Source organism: Halyomorpha halys, unplaced genomic scaffold, assembly GCF_000696795.3.
Source record: "Halyomorpha halys isolate HHAL.00 unplaced genomic scaffold, Hhal_1.1 Scaffold727.1, whole genome shotgun sequence".
In the NCBI taxonomy this organism is placed as follows: Eukaryota; Metazoa; Arthropoda; class Insecta; order Hemiptera; family Pentatomidae; genus Halyomorpha; species Halyomorpha halys.
Window position 1 is genome coordinate 275,129 of NW_027107768.1, and position 16,038 is coordinate 291,166.

Consider the following 16,038-nt stretch of genomic DNA (forward strand, 5'->3'; position numbering starts at 1 on the left):
CGCAACTGTTGCGCATGTAAAACTCCTTATCTTACCATGGACATTGTTCTTGGTACGAATAAAGGAGAGAAGCTGCTTAATTTTGCTCCCAAGATTTTGCATCACCTCAGTTTGGTCACAGTCATGTGTAACACACTTAAACACACACAAATAACACTTAATTTAAATTAATCTTGGCTTTGAACGATATCTTTTGTAACTGCATATTTTATCAATGAAAATTGGTTAGCTTGCTTTTAGGTTTAATACTACAATATTTAACATTGATACATAAAATAAAAACATAACTAAAATCATTTATATATAAAAATAATTATTTACTCATAAAAGAGGATATTACAATATATTGTAATAATGAAAAATTATTAAAATAAAATTAATGGAATTTGATATTTTTTAACTTAAATTCTCATATCTAAAAGATAGCTTGGGTTCAAATTAAAAACTTTAATATTAAATAGATAATAGAATTTTATTTAAATTTTAAAACATAATAGACTCTTTTCTCAGGGCGGGTTTCCAGGCAATCAGAAACAGACGACACTTTACTACTGATAACACTTAAACTTAATTAACAGCTATTCTACAAATGTAACAAATTCCAGTTAGAAACAAAACTAACCAATTACACAATCTTACCTTGATGATTGTTGATATCTTTTTGTCTATGATGCTATGTCTAACTCCTAACAATGGTTTCCAGTCCTTCCCGCTTCTAGCCAACGACATCCTCTCACCAGGCCAGCCAAATCAAGAGTGCCCGCTTCCTCTCCTCTATCTTCAATGTTCACTGGTCGATCCAAAAATAATCGATTGCAGCACAATCGCTCTGCTTCACTTGCTATGATCCACGATATAAATAGTTTATTGATAATTGTTACTTTCTTCCATTTCTTCTTTGATTATTCCTTTTCCATAATTACTCCATAGACACAACAAAAGTTGAAAAATTTCAATCCATGTTCTCAAACACAAACAAACCAACGAACACTTCGGAAGGACGCGCGGCGCCATCTTCTTCTTTGTTTTGAATAGCGTATTTATTTTAGACAATGAAAACTGGTTAGCTTGCTTTTTGATTTAAAATAACAAATAAAACAATACTGAAACGATATACATAAAATACAAACATAACTAAAATCATTTATAGATAAATATCAACTATTGATTAAAAAAGAGAATATTACATTCCTCCTCCTCCCTAAGTAAAAAAAAAATTATTTTGAACTCGAAATATTTTTTTTTTTTAAATAAATTCTGTATCAATTTCAATCCTATCATTTAAATAAACATTTGGTCAAAAACCGCCTCTGAGTTAGTAACTGCTTACAAATACACATACAATAGTTACAATTCGATATAGCATCTTTACATATAAATATTATTTATTTAATTACAGATGATTTAAAAGATATCAAAAATGTAATGAACACCCAGGGAAAAATCATATTTGAAAACGCCGAGACTATGGAGGAAAGAGCCAAAAAGCAGAACGAAACCAAACAAATTAAAACAATGGAAGCAAGAATAAATCAGGCCGAACAAGGCCAAGCTCACCCACTCACTTGAAATCAGGGGCATCCCGGTGAAAACAGGTGAAACACCCAAGGGCATAATGAGTTCGATCAGAGCGGCATTGGGAGTGAAGCTCGGCCCGGAAGACCTGGACGCGGTGAAAAGAAAAAGGCCCAGAGGAGAGGACCCTCGCCCGCCCGCGATAGCGGTGCGATTCGTTCGCCAGACTGTCCGCGACAAGGTGATTCGGCTCCGAAAGGTAAAAAGAGATTTCACTACCAGGCATCTCGGCTGGGACAGCGACGAAAGGATCTATATAGGCGAAGAGATGACCCCCACCAATAGACACCTGTACTGGCTGGCGAGGCAGATTGAGGTATGTCTGGTTCGCTCGAGAGAGAGTCAGATGCCGCCGAGATGATGGCCAATCTGTTGTCATCATTAATACAGCTGAGGATTTGGAAGCCTTTCACTGACGCCACCCCCCTGGTTACATTAGATTTAAACCTCTGTAAATTTTTTATCTTTTATTTTTATTGCTTAGCCTATTTTTATATTTTCATTATAACCCCCCATTTTCTTTTTTATTTCTCAACTTAAGGGAAACATTCTTTTTTATAGAAGCTATTAATTTATTTTTTCTCCTTTAGTAAATTTAATTTAGTTTTTCTGATATATTTTCCAAACTCATTTTTATTTCTTTATCTATTATTTTCATCCTATTTTTTATTTAATCTTCTAAGCAGCATTACTTTTCTTTTTATTTTCAAGCCAAGTAAATTATCTTTGTGTTCAAATATTTATTTTATCTCTAGTAAATTATATTTATTATTTCTATATTTATCTAAATTTAATCCAACACTGTATTTAATTTGTTATCTTTCCACTCAGCATACCTTTTATATGCCTAATACAAGTTTACTGATCGTCAGTCAGTTACCATCTTCCCCTTTACAAGCCACAACCCCTGATGAAGACCTGAAACTCAGGTCGAAACGTCGGCATAAAATAAATAAATATTGTTTTGTTTATTTATGTTGTTCTTTGCTGACCGCACCCACCGACAAACTTCTTCAAGCAAATGGAAAATCCTTAAGAATCTCTCCGTTATCATTCCTAAATCCTGTCCATACTACCCAGTTGATCCAGACGAGCTTAATACTTTCTTTGTTGCTCCTCCTTCTTCAACAACCTCATGTGAATTTTCATCTCTTCACATCCCTGAAATCCCATTTGATCCCAATAACTTTTATTTCCTAAATGTTTCTCCAGATGATTTAATCTCAGCAGTCCCCAAGTCCAGAACTAACGATTACGACCCAGACAATGTTCCTGTAAAGATCATCAAACTTTGTCTTCCTGCACATTTATAACTTCTCCCTTCAAAATTCCGTTTTTCCCAAAGCCTGGAAGAAAGTCCTCATCCGACCAATGAACAAAGTACCTTCTCCTTCTTCAGTTTCCGACTTTAGGCCAATATCCATTCTATCCAATTTGGTCAAGCCACTAGAAAGATTAGTCCACTCCCAACTTAATAATTTTCTCGAGCAAAAAGCTCTCCTTAATCCTTTCCAATCTGGTTTTCGCTCCCAACATTCCACACAATCAGCTTTATTGAAAATTTCCCAAGACCTCCAATCTGCTATAGACAATCATTATATAACAATTTTATTTTTTTTTATTTTTCTAAGGCATTTGACACAGTTAACCATAAGATCCTCCTAAATAAACTTCAAAACCTTTCCATGTCAAAAAGTGTCCTAAAGTGGTTCCTCTCCTTCCAGTCCCATCGTTCCCAAACAGTCGTCATTCCGAACAAACCTCTTTCCTCTCCCCTTCTTCTGTCACAAGGTGTTCCTCAGGGATCCTCACTTTCACCAACCCTTTTCTCCATTTATATCAACGATCTTCCTGATTCCATTTACCAAGCACAGTACCACCTATACACAGACGATCTCCAAATCTATCTGTCCTTCCATCCCTCCGAAATGCTTGAGTCCATCCAAAAGATACAAGAAGATATTGACAGCATTAACGCATGGGCATCTAACAATGATTAACGAAAAATAAAAAACGAAGGCCATTCTTATTGGTTCCAAGCACCTCCTTCATACCCTCCCTTACTGTCCTCTACTATTCCTTAACAACTAACCGATTCACTTCTATCCTACAATAAAAAACCTTGGTGTCACCTTTGATCAACACCTCTCCTGGAATAACCACATTTCCCAAATCACACGTAAATCCATAACTGTACTCAAACAATTCTTAAAATTCCGTAATTCCATTCCTCAGAACACCCGTCAGCTCCTACTATCCTCTCTCGTCTTCCCCCACTTCGACTACGGATCCTTGGTGTATGGAAGGCTATCTGCAGGACTAGAGTTGTGACTGAAGAGACTCATGAATTGCTTTGTAAGATTTATCTTTGGGTTCCCTAGACACTCTAAAGTCTCCCGCTGGTATTCCGAGTTGAAGTGGCTCTATCCAACCTCCCGAAGGCAATACCTCCTTGGTGTTTTTCTATTCCAAGATCTTAAAATCAAAAAACCTACCTCTATCCTATATCTCCTCACTCTTTGTTCATCCATCCACTCATTAAACACCAGATCCCATCCGAACGATTTATATATGACCTCCCATAGAACCTCCTTCTTTAGCAAATCCTTCATCATATGTGCAACCTCCCTCTGGAAATGTCTTCCCATCTCCACTCGCCAGTCCTCATCCATTCTTTCCTAAACAACACCTATTCCTTCATTTATTGAATAACCAAACCTCCACATCTTTGTAATCAAATAAATAGGCATGTATTGATTAACATTATAATCAGTAGTAAAGCCAATATACCAATTTAATTTCATTCTACTATCTGAAAATTTGTAAACGCTTGCCAGATAAAAATCCCACTACATGAACCATGTATTTATTCTTAGGGAACATATGTCCCAGAATAAAATTATTTTTTCATTTCATAAATACAAACATATTAAAAATATAGTTTGAAAAAACCGATTCACATTTCACTTTAATTTGATACATATTTACCACACAAAATTTATGTTCTAAACAATAATTAAATTTTTAATACTTATGAATATACAAAGACATTTGATGAATAAGAGATAAAAATAGTAGCTGTTTCTTGCCATGACTGTAGTAATAACTAAATCATTTAAAATTTTTTACATGAACTCCCACACCTAGTGAACCTCTTAGATAATTAAAAAGACATACAACATTATAAAGAATAAAAAATGCATCTTCGCAATAATAGCTAATTTTATTAAGAACTTGTTTTGGGAATATTCTGAGAATAATATTGGTAAATAAAATAATGAATTATTTAGGAATCTCTTTAAACACCTTCCCTTGATCAAATATATATGCCATGAAGCGGCTCAATGTTTCCTCTCCTCTTGGGGTGCCCTGGTGTGTTGAGATGCCATGTTACGTCCAGGTACTTCATTTCTGTTCGAATCATGGGATTGTCAAATTCTCTGCCTGAATCTGATGAGATACGCTTTGGAATTCCGTAGAATTAGAACCACAATCAGAGAGCAGCTTCCAACAACTTGTCCATATCCATATCCATATCTACTGGTCTTCCTTCCTCCGAACTCTTGTTAGACAAAGATTCCTCCCTATTGTCTTCCTATGCCACATTCTGTTCTTCTTCTCTGTGTGTTCACTCCTACAAGAATTGTTTGGATGATTTTCCGACCTCCTCTTCTATTATATTTACTGTAATTGCTCGAGACAACCAATCGGCTACCATATTTTTCTTTCCTGGTTTATATGCTATGTCCATATTATACTCTGTAAGGAGCTCCTTCCAACGCATAATTCTAGCCAAAGACTCCTTCAACTTTCCCACCCATTGAAGATGCCTCTGATTAGTGTGTACCCTGAACATTCTGCCTAACATGTAGGGTCTAAAGTCTTCAACAACCCACACTATTCCCATGAACTCTCGTTCCAGCGCACTGTATCTGGTCTCCGTTTCTGTCAAGCGCCTACTGGCGATTTCCCCCTTCACCCTCCTGAGACAACGTCCGTAAAGTCCGGGACCGCCAGTACCGGCTCCTACTGCAACTTGTCCATGCACCGCCAGATATTGTCTTCCACCATCGGAGCGATAATCACCTTTCTGCCTTTCTTGAGTAGGTTGTTGAGTGGAACGAGGTACCCAGCCATTTCTGGTACAAATCTCTGGTAATAATTCAAAGTTCCCAACAACCTCCGAACTCCCTTCACATCTCTAGGCTCTGCCATCTTCTGTATAGCTGCGACTTTGTCCGCGTCAGGTTTAACTCCTTCCCTAGAAATTGTGTGGCCTAAAAAATTTATTTGTTCCTGCCCCAACAATGATTTCTCTACCAATAATTTGAGCTCAACCGGCCTAATTCTATGGAATACGCTGTTTAAATGCTACACGTGTTCTTCGTTCTTACTGAACACTAGGAGATCATCCATATAATTCTGACATATAGATTTGTCAATTCCCCTCAAAAACTCGTCCATCAGGCGCTGAAAGTTATGGGAGCATTTTTGAGGTCAAACGGCATCCTAGTAAATTTGCAGTGTCCTCTCTCAAATGTGGATGCCGTCTTATATTGATTCATAGGGTACATTTTAATTTAATGATATCCAGCCTTGAAGTCTAAAGTGCTGAATACCGTCACCTGGCTCAGCCTGTCCAAAATGTCTTCAAATCTGGGGATCGGGTACTTTTTGTCTATCGTATTCTCATTCAGCTTCCTGTAATAAATCACCACCTTGTACTTTTCGGTAGTTTCACCAGCCATGCTCTTCTTTTTCACTGCCCACAACAGACTACTGAACGGGGAAGTACTGTCAATAATTATTCCCTGACATTTTAAACTTTCAAGCTCTTCCCGGATGTGGTGACATAACGACTGTGGGTATCTCCTCTTTTTCACGTATGTCAAATATGTCTTGTTTTAATAAGATCTCATAGACCGTCCTCCCAGTCGTCCCGAACATGTCCCCTTCTTTAAAAAAAAAAATCTTAAATTCCCTTCTGAGGCTTCGTCTCCAGTCCTCGGCCTAATTAATTGCTCCAACCCGAGTGCCCGTGATCTTCCACTGAAAATGGCCTTTGTACCATTTTCCATTGCTCTTCCTCAACCAAGCACCCACCTTCCCTAGCAGGTGGCATCCAACAATTACTTTATATTCCCTTAGCATACATCCTACGATATGTATTGGCAAGTTTTCCTTACTAAATTCCCACCTTGTCAACTCTATCTCCACCTCTCCCTCTACCTCTGACCTCACAAGGGTCACCCAGGGTTATTAATTTACACTGACATTCCTAAATCTGGTGTGTTGTATCTCTACTACACAGCTTTTCTCGGCACATGATGGTGTTGGAACTGCCAATGTCCACCAGGCACCTCACTCCTGCTATCTCTATAATAGGCTGACAGCCGCTCTTCTCCCTCACATTATAATTCAGCAGTGTGTGGTCGCCCCTCTGCCGACATCCCCTTCAGATGTTCTACGTCTCCATTCGTCTCTCTTCCCTTGTTTCCATCCTCCTATTTCCATTCTGTCCCCTTGACTACCTCGGTTCTGTGGCCCTTTAGCTTCTTCTTCGGTCTCCGACATTCCCGATGCTTCCGTGGATTCACCAGATGATCTACTCAACCTCCGGTGGTTTCTCAGTACCTGTTGTGCGTTGATCTCTATTGGTTTGCCCAAGCCCACATCTCTTCTTCGGTACATGTATGGGCACTGTTTGGCTATATGCCCCTCATTTCCGTATTCAAACCACCTTGTGCATGGTCAGTGGGCCACTAAGTGTTCTACTTTCCCACAACCATGGCACTTTCTGTCCTCATGGCACTCACTTTTTCTTGGTTTTATCTGCCTCCTTTCGGTGGTTGAAACTCTTTCCTTTCCACTATAACAGTTTTTATTTCTTTTCCATGGAACTGTATTAGTCCTCGGTTGATTATAAGCAACTCTCATCCATCTAATTTCTTATATTTCCATATGGGACTCTTCCTCTCTGGCGCTGGCATCAATTAGTTCTTGCTCGCACTCTAGGAAGGAGCGTTCCTTCCCTCAGCATTCCCTCCTTTTTCCCCAGTTCTTTTGCCAACTGAATCTTAAGTACATTGGATATGAATTACATCCGACTGTGTACCTGGATTGTCTCCATCATCTCGTTGAGTTTATCGGCGATTCTGTTGTAGCGTGTCAGGAGTTCTGTGCCATACTGCCCATTTGATTGATTTGGTTTCTTTGTTTACATAATCATAAAAAATATGTCCTCTTCTGGGGCGCACCATCCTCCTTCAAACGCCTTCTTCAATTTCGCCTTGATCACACTCCAGTGTGTCTCCTCATCTGCTTGAATCTGATTCAGAATGCTGCTTTTTACCCTGCAGACAATCGCTGCTTTCAAAGCCTTCGCATTTTCGGTATCCAGTAGATTTTCAATAGACTTCGCTTCAATTCTGCTTATTAGTCTGTCATCCCCCTTTAAAAATTGATTTAATTCTCCAATTTCTCCAGTGAATTTTTCTTCAAAGTCCGACACCGCCTTCCTCAGGTTCTGGGCGGTTGCCCTACTGACCTTAATCCATTCTAGCATAGCGGCATGAGCCATATTATTATAAAATGAAAGAAGAGGACAAAATTCCCCATCTGATGGACGATGAGAACTACCCGTTCTTCAGGGAATTCATCTACGGGTGGAGGGAGGTGGTCGGCCCAACACACTTTACATTAGGAAGGGCTCAGTCACCCGGGGTCAGTGAGCCACTAATGGAAAATGACAGTGAAGAAGCAGGATGAGACCAGGAAGGCTGGACTAGGCTGAGTACTGGAGGTGAAAACCGGATGGATGCTGATGGATAAGGTGTAGCCCCATCTTAAGGCACTCGAAGGAGTGCTGGGCTGCACCATGTTTTTAAAAAATTGTAACCCACAAAATTAAATGGTCCCACCAAATAATTTGTATATTTATATAAAAATAAAGTTGAAAAAAAAAGATGTTTATTGGCAGCACTGGCATACGCAATCCTAACGCACTACCCCACTGTTGCCGAACCCCGTATGGCAGAAATGCCCGGAAGGGAGACAAAAAAAAAAAAAAAGGTTAGAGGAAGCTGTCTCAAACCTGGCAGGAGATATAAAATGTGAAAAATAAAATTTCTGAAGTCACTAATGATAGAAGACAATATCAATTGTGTTACGGTACGGGGGTACTGAACCCCAGTACCGGTGTCGAAAGGGAAAGTGAAAGCAGGTTCCCCAACTTCATCATCATACGACTGCAGAGCTGCAATGGTGGGAGACTTGGTCATTGTAGCATCTAATACCACATGACAAACTACTTCAGAGGTGATCCAGATTCTTGGATAAGATAGAACGATTCCTCTCTTTTTTATTTGCACAAAGAAAAACGTTCATAGTAAGATAAGGAGTTATGCCTGTGAAATCTAACTTTACTTTGACAAAAACAGCTGCCCTCCCTATCAAAACTGCAGATGGCTACACTCAAGGGAGATAAGTCCACCAAGAAAGAATGCTATTAACCTTAAATCCGAAGGGACAGTTAGCACACCTTCTTTGGTGGGCAATAAAATGAAGAATTCAAAGAAAAGCGTACAATCTAAGGTAGATCAGATTGTGCATGATAACATAGATCGCTCTCAGAGATTGGCAGTTCAACGTAGGGAACCACAAGAAGAAAACTGGCAAGAAGTATGCAAAAGATCGAGGAAGAAACCTCGCCTTAAGCCTTCGGAGGCCTGATGCCATAATTGTGAAAATACTTGAGCTAGTCCCAGATGTCCTGTGAAAGGTAAGAGAAAATCCGGCAATGCTGGAGATGGCCTCTTCAATAACTAAGGTCCGGAAAATTAATAAAGGCAAAAGGCGATCTTCTTTTGCAATTGGACCGTAAGAAAGAGCAATCTCTTGCTACACTGAAAAGTTCAATGGAGGGAATGTTAAGCGAAAGGGCAGACTTGGACGGAGGAGTCCCTTTTCGAACTTGGAGATTTAGATGCTTACACCACCAAAGAGGAGGTAACAGAAACCTTGAAACCACTCCTAGGTGAAGAATCAGTGCCCATCACGGCAGTAAAATCCATAAGTCAAGCCTATGGAGGTACACAAACAGCGGTCATTTCACTCCCAGTTCTCCAGGTTAGAAAGGTTATGGCTCAAGGTAAGGTACGAGTAGGTCTGGTTGTTAGCCATATATGCAAAAGACTTACAGAAAGTGCATTGGGATGCAGTGAACAGATTCACCACAGTCGTCCTTAAGAGGTTGAGAGCGAAAGAGAGAACTAGAAGGCAAGGAAAACCATGAGAAGAAAACAATGAGGTGGCACTCAGCCATTTCCCTCCATGAAGTAGTTTCAGTGAGTAAAAATCCCACACACCGATAGTACTTATCTGTGTCTTTTGAAGATTTCCACTGACCCTCGTTAAGAAAACACACACACATAACAAACACTTTTGATGACAGTTCATTCACTGTAATGCTAGACTATGAATGTAAACTGAAAGGGTCGGCCGAGACAAAGGTGCATAAACTGACCTCTTATTTCTAGAACTTGTGATATAGCTATGGCTAGTTCAAAGCCTTGCCAACATCACTCCCCAGTATACTGGTGGACAGATACTATTGCTGATCTTCATCAGTGTTTTAACCTAGCAAGAAGACGTTACCAGTGAGCAAGATAACTTCCGGAGTTTTCTATACTTCAGTAAGAGCTCAAGAGAGCTAGAAGGAACCTCTGACCTCTGACCATCCATAAAAGTAAACGACATTGCTGAAGAAAACTTTGTGATGAGGTGGATGCAGACCCATAGGGTAGGCCATATAAAATAGCACTTAACAAACTAAGTTACTTATTCCAAAGGGTAAAGGAAGACTGGAAGACCTGTTGTATGACAGGTTGATGGGTCTTCCAGTCTTCCTTAAATTTGTTTACTGGATACTATAGGTAAGGGATTCGAGAAAATCCTTTCCCTCAGGCTACAAGAGTTCATGGAGGGTGTAAGTGGCCTCTCATGGGCTCAATATGGATTTCTTAAAGAGCGATCTATGGTAGATGCTATTGGATTAGTAGTCAAGACAGCAGGTACTGCAATAGCAGGAGCAAGGTGGAGGATAGGTGCTAAGTGTTATGCAAAAATCATCACCCTATATGTTAGGAATGCTTTTAACTCTGCAAGATAGATCTGTAGACTAGATGCTCTACAGACTATGGCGGTGCCAGTCTATCTTATGAGAGTTTTTGCAAACTACTTTTTTATCTTTCAGACATTGGCCAAAGGAGATACAAGGTGACTGGTGGTGTCCCACAGGACTCAGTAACATATGGTCTACAAATCAATTATTGGAACATGTGATTTTTGATGTCGAAAACAGAAAGCAACTACTCTCTGTTGTTTTTTATACTGAAAAATAGACAGACGACTTCTTAGAGTCTCAGTGAGCAGACATATATCGTCTTCATTGTCTCCTCACTAGATACTAGTAGTTACCATGCCTAGCATTCTGGCCATCTGCGCGAGCTTAAATTATTTTAGCCACAGCGGGCAGACTACTTCGGCTCATACTCCAAGAGGACAAGGCGGCCGGACGTACATCGATCTACCTCCACCAGAATATCCACTCAGGACAACAACCACAACCACAGCCTCATCAATCACCGGTGATATAAGACTTTTTTTTCTTCTCTCTTTTGTTCAATTCATGTAATTTTGTAATAGTTTTAAGCTTTCTTTTTTTCTAGTTTGTATATTTTGTGTTCCTTTTATTATGTTTACTTATTTAAAAATACAAAAGTAACAAAATTCGGCTATTCTTTTATTTTCACGGTTGGGCTAGTAAAGGTTCCTTTTGAACCCCTACCCGCCATAACATCGACGTTGGTTTGTGGTATGGTTACCGGCATGGTGAGGTGGATTTCTATGTAACCCTATTGTTTACCAGACATGGATACTTTAGAGCCTACCAGTACCGATTTAAATTGGACAAAAGCAGACATTTAAGGAAACAGTGGAGCATGTATTTTTCACTTTCATTCGCTATACGGAAGAAAGAAGTGAATTGGATAGTGTGTGAAAGAAGCATCACACCAGAAAATGAAGCGAGCCATATGCTGCGCTCAGACCAGCATTGGGATGCAGTGTAGAGATTCATCCTTGAGAGGATAAAAGAGGGTCAGAAGGTGAGAGCAGAAATGAAGGTCAGAAGGTGCGATTAGAATGGAAAACAAGAAACTCATTCAAAGAGAAAAATGAGGCGGCACTCAGGCATTTCCCTCCACGAAGTGATGCCTAATGGCGGTCCCGTGGAGAGGAATGAACAGGTGTAGGGAGGTGGTTTTAGTGGGTAACAATCCCGCACACAGATAGGTATGGGCCAATCTGTGTCTTTTGAAGATTTCCATCAACCCTCGCAAAAAACAAAAAAAAAAACACACATACCATTTTGTGAGATTAGGTTATTTGCACTCATGGAACCTCAAAAAATGTATTTCTGTTGTAAACTCAATTTAGATATTTTTCACAATAATAATTTCCCTTGCTATGCACTCCATTTATAAGTAACTGAAAGAAAAAAAATCTATTCGAAACTACCTTTTTTAAAGCCAATTAAAAGAAAAAAAATTGGTGTTAACTATAAAATGTTAAATATTACTTTTTATGTTAGTTATTAATATTTGAGTTTTATTTGACCGCACCCGGACCATATTCCATTTATTAAATATTAATATGTTTAATAACAAAAATGTTATTTACTTTATTGTATATGAAAGAAGAGATTTTACAATTAACTTCTATAAATTAAATACTACATAGTCTCTTTAATCAGAAACTACTTAGTTTCTTTATCCCTTAGTAAAAATATAAAAGAATAAACTTGATCTGATATTGGAGCAGCAAATACATATCTTACATAACTAAAACAGTGAAAAATGACATGCTACAAAGAAACAAAACAGCAGACAGAACATGGATCATCTAAATACTACTTTAAAAGAATTTATATTGCAAATGAGCTACTCGGTAGTAAAACATGGTCTTTGACTTTTATTGTGATTTGAAGTTTTGTGAATTTTTAGAACAGATCTCATAGATTTTTTAAAGCATTTTTTGGAAATTTGTATTTTAAAAGGGATAATGTTGGTATTAAATTATAAGTGACTCATAGTTTAAGGTAAAATATTATAATTAAGAAACACTTTATAATTATGAAAGTTTTCATTTATTATGTTTTACGACAGAGTCCTTCAAATATAAATGTCTTAAACAGTGATAGAGAAACTCCACAAACAATAAAGTTTTCAAATGTAACATATACAAAATCCAAATAAAAAACTGTGTGATGCAAGGAGACATTAGCCACTTTCAGAAGATAACATCTCTGAGAAATACAATTAAGAGTTGTTAAGCTTAATTTCTAAGATTTACCTCCAAACAAATTCATAACCAAACCGTTTGATATGGAACATTTTATCATGCAATCATAAAATTTTAGTGAGCTAAAATGTCAATTTTTATTTTTAACTAACTAAACTGACTTAAGTTATATTATTTTGTTCAATATTTCATTACCACCTAAGGCTTTAGTATTTAATTGGTTGTTTACAAGATTTTATTATCTTTTAAACGTCATTATTTCCGTGTATTCATTTATAAAATCCTAAAATTTATTGTAATTCTATAGTCTTCTTGTTTGTTTTCTCCTATCTGTTTTAACATTTATTTTTAACGATAACTAAAAATATAATTTAGGCAGAATATATTGTACTATATATATTATGATATATTGCATGGAATACATAAACCTATAAATAAACTTCTCCTGCACATGGTTACTATACAAGAACTATACTTACAAGAAAAAAATGGTAAATTGGCGTTGCACAATAAATAAATGTCAACAGTTATGGAAAGCTATACTTCATGGAGTCTTATGGATTTGAAAAACAACAAAAATAGTATAGTAAAATAGTAATAAAAACAAGAAAAATAATATAGTAAAATAGTAATAAAAACAACAAAAATAGTATAGTAAAATAGTAATAAAAACAACAAAAATAGTAATAAAAACAACAAGCTTTATCAGAACTAACCAATAATAATTAATAGCCAGTAATTGTCAACTAAGTTAATTTTAAAATAAAGTCAATGTTTAAAAGAATATATTAAAAAAATTAACTTTTCAAAAGTATATAATAAATACAATGTGGATTTATTGAGTGAATTTTTATAAAATTAAAAGTCAAGTTTAATTTAATTCTTCATAAACTTTTGGATATTTTTTTGTACTTACAAATAGCCTGACACAATAGAATACCACTAGAATCATGTAAAATTTACCAATCCAGAGTAAGGATCAGATAATTAAAATAATTAATAACATTAATTTTTGGAGTATTATAATGATGAAAGACATCAGAACGAAAGCAGTAAACTCAATATTTAGGGCAAATTCATAGTGAAAATGTCAATTATTTTATATTTATTTATATTTAAGAATAACCTTACATCATAATACTACCATCATTTGTTTGGCATATTCCTAGGTAATTTAGAATCACAAAAAATCACAACCACCAATTAATCAATTTAAAAAAAAAAATTTTTAAAGATGCAATACCTGAAAAAGGTACAGTGACACTGAGTAATTATTAAGAGTAGGATCTACAGTTCTGTTAACAACTATAACAATCGAATGGAATTTTTTGATAATTCATATTTTAATCTTCATACTAAATAAATCTTTACTGTTAAAGCTCAGTGATAAATTAAAGAAATCAAAAGTTAATTCAATCTTTACTTTCTTCATCATATTCTATTCCTACATTCATGATTATAACATATTACTAAATGATGTAATGTTATAGTAGATTAAATAAGCTTTTTTTATTTTATTAATTTTAATGATGTTTAGATATGCACTAGTTAAGATTAGTGAGTAAATATAATATGTAATTTAATCAGTAGTGGTAAGACATCCCCCTTTTGTTGATATTTTATGATTATTTATATTGAACTTAAAATTAAAAATTATCCTGGAAGATAGCTGACTGACCGTGTGTATCAATAAATGCAATATGGTTCAGGTGCGGTCAAATAAAACTCAAATAGTAAATGGGTGTACACAAAAAAATAGTACACCCATTTACTATTCAGTTTTATTTTACCGAACCCGGACCATATTCTATTTATTTTTGAAAATTATACTGGACAAGTATTTTTATTGTGTCATTGTTATGATAAATTGTAGAGTATTTATAAGTTTTAAGTTTTGTAGCAATATCTGCAATCCCTATAAAGGTAACACAACCCACACATGTTGAAGAGCTCTGATTTAGAATTAAGAAATTAGAGGAATTTTCATACTTAACTCTATAAATCACTTATGAGGTTTAATCTTGACTATTATTTTTATTTAAAAAAAAATTAAATTAAAAAAGAAATATTACAATTACAAAATATGATCTTTTAACTAAGAACAAAGTATTCCTACTAATTCTTCTTAAAAGTTAGACAATTGAAAAAAAAAATCTATAGATAAAATGTTTATGTGAAGGAGGTTATTTACTATAGTAAAAAAATATATAATTCTAATTATATATACTAAGAATAGGTTTCCATTGCACATATTATCCTTATAATTTACTCATTGTCAAAATTATTCAATAAATAAATTTATTTCTAATAAAAAAAAATTGAAAAATAATTTTTCTGGTTGAAAATCATAAATATTGGAGTGAAACAACAAATAAAATGTAAGAGAACTTTTTATTTCAAAAGTTTAATACAATGTAATAAATAAATACACTTTACCAACTAAAACACCTAAAAAAAAAAAAAATAAACAAATTCTTCATAAAGGATCTAAAAGTGAATATTACTATCGATCAAGATAAATCAGATCTACTAACTATTGCTATAAAATAAATACACAAATAGGTTAGTTACCTTCAAACAGAAAGCAATGTAGAACAGCCAACACAAAATTATATTAAAAAATAAAATGAAAAATATTTAGTAATAATGTTTAAAGGCTCAATGATTAATTCCCCCATTTTTATTCATATTTTTTTTTTTTTTTTTTTTTTTTTTTTTTTTTTTTTAGAAAATATTAAAACAAAAACAGGAATTTTATACTCACAATTAAGTAAATTAAAAAAAGGATAGAAAATATACCCTCTTGAAATTAATATTATGAGATTTTGGAAAAGGTAGGCAGAAAAATTGTAGTAAGTAACAATAAATCTTTATTTAAATAATTAATTAGGTAAAAGATTTTAAAAATATTTTTCAGAAGAAAAAGGAAAGGAAGATTATAAGACCAATGAACAGTGCTGTTTACTGTAACAAATATGTAGAAAGTAAAGTAACAAAAAACTATTAAAAGTTACCTACAAAAAATTTCTGCAAATTTTCTATTCAATGAGCAGGGACTGCTACTAAGTATGCGGCTGTTGTCTTTTCCAATCTTGATTCCAA

At 35.5% G+C, this 16,038-nt stretch overlaps 1 protein-coding gene across 3 annotated transcripts in view; it reads right to left on the reverse strand.

Annotated features, from left to right (window-relative positions):
• The window catches only part of Stim (stromal interaction molecule), a 131,718-nt gene that overhangs the window by 44,578 nt on the left and 71,102 nt on the right, over positions 1–16,038 (reverse strand). For 2 of the 3 annotated variants that reach the window (XR_010843084.1, XM_067046113.1), the window contains exon 9: positions 4,071–4,253. The exons of the other annotated variant lie outside the window; for it this stretch is intronic. Coding sequence is in view for 1 of the 2 variants with exons in the window: in XM_067046113.1 (XP_066902214.1) it covers positions 4,071–4,253 (183 nt within the window). In the remaining variant the exon portion in view is untranslated. The remainder of the gene's footprint in view (positions 1–4,070; positions 4,254–16,038) is intronic. 3 annotated transcript variants of the gene reach the window in all.